The 10,113-nt window shown below is 53.0% G+C and overlaps 1 protein-coding gene across 1 annotated transcript in view; it reads left to right on the forward strand.

The window, feature by feature from the left end:
- MAN1C1 (mannosidase, alpha, class 1C, member 1) overlaps positions 1-10,113 on the forward strand; it is a 152,307-nt gene that overhangs the window by 134,727 nt on the left and 7,467 nt on the right. Inside the window, exon 8 of the mRNA XM_010830079.1 lies at positions 4,342-4,457. Within this exon, the coding sequence (XP_010828381.1) occupies positions 4,342-4,457 (116 nt within the window). The remainder of the gene's footprint in view (positions 1-4,341; positions 4,458-10,113) is intronic.

A 10,113-nucleotide genomic window follows, 5' to 3' on the forward strand; every position in this document is an offset into this window, starting at 1 on the left:
TTTTTGCCCCCTTACCCCTTTTCCTGCCTCCAACCCCAGTTGTAATGTCATCAGCAAAGGCTCAGGGACAAGGTAAACCTGAGTCTAATTCCTGCCCACCCTGGGGGAACGTCACTTCTTCTTTTCCAGCCCTGGTTTCCTCTCTCGCAAAATGGAAGAGCTAAAGATATGATCTTTGTGTACTACAGAAGGGTGTGGGAGCACTGGTCAAAAGCTGCAGTAAACAGATTTCAGTTCATTCTCCAAGGATGACACGGGTTGTGATTTCCTTGGCGGTCCAGTTGTTAAGACGTTGCCTTCCAATGCAGAGGGTGTGGGTTGGATCCCTGGTGGGGAGCTAAGCTCTCACATGCCTCAAGGCCAAAAAACCAAAACATAAAACAGAAGCGATATTGTAATAAATTCAAAAAAAGACTTAAAAAAAAAAAAAAGATGGCATGGGTTGTCCTAACGGGTAATAAGCACCCATCACCAAAAGTATACAAGCAGGGCCTGGAGGGCCAGCTGGCCAGCCAGCAGGGATACTGTGAGGAAACTGCAGAGGCCTGCCCTTCCAAGCCAGAGCCTCTAAGATCTGCTGGTCCAGGAGGCCCAGAAAATTCGACCCGGGAATTTTCCTTGGTGATGACCTCATTCCCAAGGAGCCTCCTGCAAAAACTGCTTGGAGAAACGCAAAGTATTTATAACCAAAACACAGTACCAAATTCAGAAGTTCCAGGGGAAAATGAAGGTTTGAATTACAGATTATGGCCACGGGAAGAGACAGTTCAATAACTGTTACTGCCTTTAATTGCAAGGCCTGACTGGGTGAAGAGATAAACTGTGCAGCTGCCGGCCCTAGCTGCTCCAGGACAATGCGGCAAAACCCATTACCAGGGGGCGAGGGGCATGGCTTCCCAACCTGAAGGGCCACCTTGGCAAATTACAGGGGAGCCTCCGCGCCTTCCCCCGCCCTGCTGAGAAGCATAATTTTCTTTGCAGGCTGCACCCAGGGTCGCAGGGCTGGGCAGACTCAGTCACATATGGAAAAATGTTTCCTATTAATAAAATATGAAGCCAAGGCCCACTGGATTGCAGAGGGAAGGTTATAAAGAAAGCCCTGCTCCTCTGGGCGCCTGCCTTCCTCCTCCCCTGGCTTTGGTGCCAGGGGTCATCTCGGGTTTTCTGTGGTTTTCACTGGGTTCGTTTGGTTTTGTTTTCTGGATGACTGTGTGATTTTCCAGCAGGTGATACCATTCCCATCTTGCATAAGCCAAGTTCACGTTCTTATCTCTCCTTGAATCCTCTGTGTAGCCCACTTGCAGCCACAGACATTGCAGCTTCAGGAGGCGAAGAACTAACTGAGGCTACCTCCCAGCCCAGACCCATGCTCTTGCCCAGTCCCCACTCCTGCCTGAAGCTGGATGTCAGGGTAGTGAGAGGCCGAGACTCTCCAGCCCCTAGGACGTCATAGCCAGGATAAGTCCACCAGGCTGCTGCTGGCACCAAGCACCAAGATGAGACCGGCCCCAGCAGAGCTGGAAGAGCTGCCAGCCCTCCGGCTTGGCCCCTGGAATAGCTTGGCCGCCTTGTCCACTGCCTGAATCCCACACCGTCCTTGGTGAGAGGGACGTGGCGAGCCCAGATTCTCCCCCGTGGGCGGCGTAGGAGCGTAAGCGGCCCGCCAGCTGCAGCCTGGCCGCCTCCCCAGCTTCACGCTACTTTCCTGCCGGCGATTCCCAGGCATGTAGGGTGGCCGCCTCCTGCTGCCGAGTGTGATGGGAGTGTTGTTGACATGGTCAGGAAGCAGAAGAATCCAGCTCCACTCAAGCACACAAACTCTTGCTCCCATCTGCATTTGACAAATCAGGAGACGGAGGCCCCCCAGGGCAGGGGTCTGACTTGTCCCGAGCTAACGTTTCTAATTCCCACTCCTGTACTTTTCCCCTGTGCCCCTTGGTGTGGGAAAACACCACACACACACACATCACCCACACACATTACACACACATCACACATCACACACACACATCGCCCCCCCCACACACACGTCACACACATCACACACACAGGCTAGAAAGTGGCAGGACCTCCAGATGAGAACTGTGCACTGCAGCCGAGGCCCTGTGAAACTCTACGCGCACCCCAAGGTGGGGGGTCCTGTCTCAAACAACTGTGGGACACCTGCTGACCTGGCTCCCCTCTCCCACACACACCTGCCAGGTGAAGCCCTGGACCTCGTCACTCACCACGCTCTGCAGTCACATGATGAAGTCCAGCCTCGCTGGCGTGGCCTTCAAGGTCCTTCCCAGCACGGCCCAAATCTGCTCACCTTTCTCTCATTCAGGGCCCACTGGGGCGTCCGCTGTGTGCCGTAGAGGTATTGGGCACAGCTGCGAATCTCCCATGGTCCCTCCCCATACAGCCCACAGCCGAGCTGGGGAGGCAGACCCACAGACAGGTCCTGACGATACAGCACCCAGCAACGGTGGGGGGCCGCTGTCAACCTAGTGCCTACTTCAGGAGGGCACCGGGCCAGAGGGCACAGCTGCCTTATCTCCCTCCTTCCTCATGGTCCCCCTGTGGGGACACAGAGGAGAGCCTTTCTAGGTGGAGCGAAGCAGGGAGAGGGCCTGAGCCATGCCAGGGGGGAAAGGTCTTCCCGGCAGAGGGGTCATCACAGGTGAGACAGAGTGTGTGGGGGCGGGCTGCAGCGTTTGGGGCGGCAGAGAGGAGGCAGGCCCAGCAGATGGCCGTGGAGGTCACCGCGCCCCTCCTGTGAGCCACCAGCCACAGACCGTGCCCCTCCTGTGTGCCACCAGCCACAGCCCCTTCTGCGGAGGCTGACCCGATCCAACCTCTAGCCTCCCTCCACCTCTGCTCTGCATGGGTCTCCTGCCAGGGCTGTGGACACACCGTCCATCTATCAGGCCTGGCACAGTCCTGCCCACCTCTGTGCTTGTCCAGCTGTGTCCTTCCCCAGGGAGAGGGACCGAGGGGGACACTAGGCTGGTCCCGTCTTTTCGGGTAACAAAGTCCAGCCCACGCTGGCCCCTTCCCATGCCTCCCTAAGCCCCAGGCTTTATCTGGTCTGTTCCCATTTTCCCAAGTGCTTGTCCCCTTCCTGAACTCTTGCTGAACCAGGATTTGTTTAAGGAGGGGCTGGAGGGGGCTGGCAGGGCTGGTTTACCATGGGGCCTCCTATAAGCCCCCTCTCCTGGTTCTGTCTTTTCCTCCCATTTCTGGGCTCTCCCTCTTCACACCTGTCCTTTGTTTCTCAGTCTTTGCCTCCTTCTCTTGGTTGACTGTGTGAAGCTGCAGAAAGTGAGCGCTCTACTGGCTTGGTGGCTGAGCTATTTAGGCTCACTCTCAGTTTTCCCATCTGGGAAATGGGGTTTGTCGTGCTTACTCTACAGGGTTCTTAGGAAGACTGTTACACATAATACAGCAAAGCTTCCAGCCCACAGTAGACCCTCGAAAGAGGGTAGCCGTTGCCATAGTCTCTGTGTCTTTCTCTTGCCTCTACCTCCTTCCTTCCCTTCTCTCTTTCAGCCCCCTCTTTCTCCAGAGGAGCTGAAAATCCTCTTCCCGTTTCCCATGCCCTGGCTTCATCCAGCCCCTTTCCTTCCTCTCTGTATCCCTGTTTAACCAGGAACCTCAGTTCGCTCCTTGCTGTATCTACTGAATGCCTTGATGTTGCCTGTTAATGGGAGTGAAGTGAGCTCTTGCTTCTTTATTGAAGTGCTCCTCTGTAAGCTGTCACTCTCTCGGAGCTGCCCTGCATGGGGCACCTGCTTGTCCAGCCACGCCTGGAGGTCCTGCTCCCCCAGGGCGGACAGAGGGGTCCTCCAACCCAGTTTCCCTCCCCCTGCTCCTTTGAACTCCATTCATCCCAATTGGCTACATTTAAACCTGGCTTTTTCAGAATAGCTCTGCACTCTGACCAACTAAATTAAGCCTCTCATTCCTCCTTCCTGTGGCCTTTTATGAACCTGCCCAACATTAATTACCATGTTTGGCACAGGGTAATAAAAAATCCCTGAACTCCCTGCCACCAGATTATCTTTTTAAAGAAATGCAACTCATTTACAGTTAATAACCAGCGGCCCTGCCGTCCTCTGCCTGCTAAACGACATGATTTATGGCAGCCAGAGGAGCCCCTGCACTTTTGTGTGGGACCATCGAGCTCAAGCGGCCCCGGTGGCCCCCAGTCGCAAGCCACACCTTTCTCCCAGCACCCCTGAACCGTTCTGCTGGGGTGTCTGAGGCCGGGGATTTAATGCGCGCTCCCCACCGAGCTTACCGGGTGAGTCTTGCCGGCAGCCGGTAGAGATAATATTCCTGTCCTCTCTCCCCTCACAGACCACGTCTCGGTTGGAGGACTCGGGGACAGTTTTTATGAATATTTGATCAAGTCCTGGCTGATGTCAGCCAAGACAGATATGGAAGCTAAAGATATGTACTACGAAGCCTTGGAGGTAAGACAGGCGTCTGACGCTGCATGGGCGGTTTGGTCACTCGCCGCCAGTTCCCCAAGGGTCCCTGAGAGCTGGGAGCCTGGCCCCCACCTACCTCTGCCCACCCGTGCCCCCCACAGCGAGCGGGCCCAAAGGAACCCCGAGACTGTCCCCTCCCCAGCCTGTCGCTCTGCACACCCTGTCTGTGACTCTTCTCAAACACCTTGAAATCAGGGTCATGTCAGCCCCCTCGTTTTACAAATGCAGAACCCAGGCTGAAGATGGTGAAGTCATTTGTCCAGGGCCTCAGGGGAAGCAGCAGGCAGCCTGATTCAGAAACTCAGGGTCTGTGCTCCTGCTGTGTCAGAACCCAGAACACAGGGGCCCCCAAGGGAGGCTGCCAAAGCAAGACCCTCACATCTTCCAGCTGAACCAGAGGGGATGTAATTAGCACATCGAAGCTGAGAGGGGCCTCCCTCAGCGGGGCACCCCATCCTGTGGGCCCAGAGAGGGGAAGGCACTGGCTCAAAGACACACAGCACAGAACGGGCAGAACTCCAGCTAAAACCAGGTCTCCAAAGCCAGCCGCCAGGCTCTCCCCACTGTCCCTCAGCTGGTCTGTTCACATGGCATGGAGTGAACAAGGATGCTAGGCTCAGATGGGCCAAAGGGGCAGAGACTGTGGGACTGATGGGCAGCCAGTTAGCCTGGGCTATTCTCAAGGGGGGTTGGAACCCAGCAGCCCACTGGTAAGATACCTTTGAGCCCAGCGAAACAAAAGGCAGGCTCCGGGCCTCAGTTTCCTCATGAAGTACATTGAGCAGGTTGGATCTATTCTGCTCCCTCCTTGGTCGAAGCTAACTGGATTCCTTGCTCACCCCTCCCCACTCTAAGTCAGTTCTTCCACCGCAGCCCGAATAGTTGTAAGTGCTTGTCCCTCCCCACACAGCTGCTCAGCACTTGGAACAAACCAGACTTCTCGCCTTTGCCCACAGTCCCTGACCTGGGCCTGCCAGTCACCCTGACCTCTCTCTCTCTCCCCCTTGCCCTCTGAGCTCTGGTCCCCAGCCTCCCTCAGGCACACTGGCTCATTCCCACCTCAGAGCTTTGGTATCTGCTGCCTTCCTACCTGGAATATCATTCACGTGGCTGGGTCCTGCCTGTTGGTCAACTCAAAGGCCACAGAATTAGCCTTCCCCGGCTTCTGTCTCGGAGGGAGGGTGGGAAGGAAGTACAGATGGATGACTGAATGGGTGGATAGGTGGGTGGAAGGATGGAAGAAAAGGAAGTGGGGAGGAAGGCAGGGAGGAGAAGTGTGTGAGTGGGTGGATGGATGGGTGGATGGGTGAATGTAAGGATGGGTGGGTGGGTGGATATAGGTGGATGAATGGGTGTGAGCAGCAACTGGATGGATGAATGACATCTAACTACGCTCTGATCACTTGAATCTGGCCAGGAATGGTAGTCCTTCAAGGAAACACACTGGAACAGCCCTCCAGAGCCGTGGACTCCTTAAAACTGTGGGCTCAGTGATGAATTTCCCCTGCCCAGCTCCGCAGCGCCAAGACCTCAGTCATGAAGCAGGTCCTGGGACTCCAGTCCCAGCTCTGTCTGGCTCAGCCCCATCCACTCCAAGTTTCTGGGCTGAGCTGCAGCTGCAGCCTGCAGCGTCTGTCAAGGACTAGCGGTCAGGCCCAGCGGTGCTGCCGGGGGAGGCCCTTTCTGCCTTCCTTGCAGAATAAACAGAAAAGTTAACAAGCAGCCCGGTTCCCAGCCCTCAGGGCACACTGTAGCTGAGGCTTCAAGGGAAGAAATGGCCATGAATTATTTAAGCAAACGGGGAGCTTTATAGAAACACTTGATTGAACAGGAGAGAACTCAGCTTTGCTCTGGCATTTGATCTCCCCAATGAAGAGCCTGCAATGTCTCTGACCCCAGGTAAAGGCTGGGCCTCTGGCGAGTTTGGGGCTTTGAAGAATATTCTGGTTGTTGTCAACCTTGTTGGCATGTTAAAAATCACCTGGGGAGCTGCAAAATCCCGATGCCCAGGCTGCACCCCAACAAGGTTACTTTACAGCCTCTGGGTTGGGGCCCAGGCGACCACTGTGAAAGCTGCCTCAGGACCTCCAATGTGTAGGTCAGACCAATTTCCTGCTAGGGTGGGCATGGGGGGCGGGGGTTCAGACAGGCGGGCAGGAACACCCCTGGGGGTCAAGAGGAGGCACAACAGGAAGAGCAGGGAGTTTCTGTCCTTGTGGTCTCCTCCAGGCAGCTGTGCTGGGTGCCTGACCTTATTTAGTGCCCTTCTTACAGGTGATGAAACTGAGGCTTAGAAAGGCCCAAGGTCTGGAGGAGGAAGGAGAGGGTGAAATGTATGGGAAGAGTAACGTTCAGTTCGGTCAGTCGTGTCTGACTCTTTGCAACCCCATGGACTGCAGCATACCAGGCTTCCCTGTCCATCACCAACTCCCGGAGCCTACTCAAACTCATGTCCATCGAGTCGGTGATGCCATCCAACCATCTCATCCTCTATTGTCCCCTTCTCCTGCCTTCAATCTTTTCCAACATCAGGGTCTTTTCAAATGAGTCAGTTCTTCGCATCAGGTGGCCAAAGTATTGGAGTTTCAGCTTCAGCATCAGTCGTTCCAGTGAATATTCAGGACTGATCTCCTTTAGGATGGGCTGGTTGGATCTCCTTGCAGTCCAAGGGACTCTCAAGAGTCTTCTCCAACACCACAGTTCAAAAGCATCAATTCTTCAACGCTCAGACTTCTTTATAGTCCAACTCTCATGTCCATACATAACTACTAGAAAAACCATAGTTTTGACTAGATGGACCTTTGTTGACAAAGTAATGTCTCTGATTTTTAATATGCTGTCTAGGATGGTCATAACTTTCCTTCCAAAGAGCAAGCGTCTTTTAATTTCATGGTGGCAGTCACCATCTGCAGTGATTTTGGAGCCCAAAAAAATAGTCTGCCACTGTTCCCACTGTTTCCCCATCTATTTGCCATGAAGTGATGGGACCAGATGCCATGATCTTAGTTTTCTGAATGTTTAGGCCAACTTTTTCACTCTTCTCTTTCACTTTCATCAAGAGGCTCTTTAGTTCTTCGCCTTCTGCCATAAGTGTGGTGTCATCTGCACATCTGAAGTTGTTGATATTTCTCCCAGAAATCTTGATTCCAGCTTGTGCTTCTTCCAGCCCAGCATTTCTCATGATGTACTCTGCATGTAAGTTAAATAAGCAGGGTGACAATATACAGCCTTGACGTCCTCCTTTTCCTATTTGGAACCAGTCTGTTGTTCCATGTCCAGTTCTAACTGTTGCTTCCTGACCTGCATATGGATTTCCCAAGAGGCAGGTCAGGTGGTCTGGTAATGCCCATCTCTTGCAGAATTTTCCAGTTTGTTGTGATCCACACAGTCAAAGGCTTTGGCATAGTCAATAAAGCAGAAATAGATGTTTTTCTGCAACTCTCTTGCATCTTCAAAGATCCAGTGAATGTTGGCAATTTGATCTCTGGTTCCTCTGCCTTTTCTAAATCCAGCTTGAACATCTGGAATTTCACAGTTCACATACTGTTGAAGCCTGGCTTGGAGAATTTTGAGCATTACTTTGCTAGCTCAATTTTTTTCTAAATTTTACTTTTTTACCAAATTAAATTTTACTTTACTTTACTTAGCAAAATTTTACTTTGCTAGCTCAATTTTGCTGGCTCAAAATTTGAGCATTACTTTATATTACGATATGTAAAATAGATAGCCAATGGGAATTTGCTGTATGACTCAGGGTACTCAAACAGGGGCTCTGTAATGACCTAGAGGGGAGGGAGATAGGAGGTTCAAGAGGGATGGCACATATGTATACCTATGGCTGATTCATGTTGATATTTGGCAGAAAACAACAAAATTCTGTAAAGCAGTTATCCTTCAATTAAAAAATAAATTAATTAAAGAGAAAGGCCCAAGGCCCCCAGCAGCAAGTGTCACAGCCAGAGCTCAAACACAGGTCTCACTGACTTCAGATCCTCCACTTAGCAGCTGCCAAATCACAGAGGATCCTGGCTGGTCTGACAGCCCCCTCAGGAGGGTGCAGATAGGGTGCCCTCTAGGAGGCAAAGGAAGGAACCGTCAGTGCCAGTGCTTAGCCAGAGTCTTTGAACGGCTTCGTAACCATCCAGGAAGTATTGTTCCCATTTTACAGAAGATGAAAGAGAGTCTTCAGAAAAGTAAAGCAGTTTGCCCAAAGTCATGCAACTCTCAAAGTGCAGAGCTGGGGTTCAAACTCAGCTCTCCGCTCTGTCTCTTGCTGTGATTTTAGCCTTTCTACTGGTCAGTTGCCAGACTGTGCTGTCTCTTGTCTTGCTTAGGGTTTTAGAAAGCTTTGGGGTTTGCTTTTTCACCTTTACACTTGCTTGTCTCAGTTGTATCCTCAGAGAGAGACCAGCCTATCTTTTCACTCTTTACCACACTTACATAGCGTGCTGAAAGTGAAAGTGTTAGTCTCTCCATCATGTCCAACTCTCTATGATCCCACAGACTGTAGCCTGCCAGGCTCCTCTGTCCATGAAGTTCTCCAGGCCAGAATACTGGAGTGGATAACTATTCCCTTCTCCAGGGGATTTTCACAACCCAGGGATCGATCCCAGGTCTCCCACATTGCAGGCAGATTCTTCACCCTCTGAGCCACCAGGGAAGCCCCATTAACCCCAAAGAGAAGTTAACTGATGGGAGACAGTCTTAAAGGTACCGATTTCCAGCTGCAGTGCGAAGCTTCCTAGGATCTCCCTGGATGTCTGGGTTCTCTCCCAATTGTTGACAGTGGGTAACTGAACCAGGGATCTGCACTCAGGACTAGCCCTGCCACCCCTCCCCGCTCCAACATGCTTAGTGCCGCAGAGCAGCTGCGGTGGACCCAGCTCTGCCGGGTCAGGGCCCCGCAGCCCTGCAGGTCACTCCAGTGCCCCTCCCAAGGAGAGCAGTGCCCTGGCGCATCAGTCACATCATCAAAGCGTCCCCATCTGCTGCTCAGCGAGGGTCCTGGTGCCAGCCCACCAGCCTGGGCCTGACAGCCGAGGGCAAAAGAAAAACAGATCAAGGAACAAATGTTGTCTGAGCACCTCCCCTGTGCCAGCCACTGGCTGGTGGTTGATGGTGGTGGCTTCTGCCATCACCCAGCACTCAGAGTCCTGGGATGGAGGCAGATGTCCCAAAGAAACATATACAAATAGGAGCAGGCACGTGGGGCCAGCACCGCATAGAGAGATAACAGGGTCGTAGAGTAACGGGGCCGCTGTGGTCTCACCAAGGAAGCGGCAGAGCTGGAGGTAGCAAGTTGGGGCTGGAGCTTAGGGGGGAAACAGCAGTTGCAACAAAGCCCGAGGCAGGAAAAAAAGGTCTCAGTGGGGGTCACCAGCGTTGAAACCATCTCTGACCTCGCTCTGCAGCGTAGGACCACCCCCCTCCCCAAGCTTTTTTCTGTCTCATCCCCTTAACTTGTTTTATTCAAATGTTGATCACAAGTCATGATTCTCAGGCATATTTGCTTTTGTTGGGAAGCCTCTGTGCCCACCGGTGAGCTCCCTGGGGCCCAGGCCCATCTTCTGGGCTGTATCCCCTGCATGGAGCACAGCGCTGGCACTGAGGGCGCTCACAAAATGTCCTGGGGGCTGGG

This window comes from Bison bison, unplaced genomic scaffold (assembly GCF_000754665.1).
Source record: "Bison bison bison isolate TAMUID 2011002044 unplaced genomic scaffold, Bison_UMD1.0 scf7180017864516, whole genome shotgun sequence".
Taxonomy (NCBI): domain Eukaryota; kingdom Metazoa; phylum Chordata; class Mammalia; order Artiodactyla; family Bovidae; genus Bison; species Bison bison.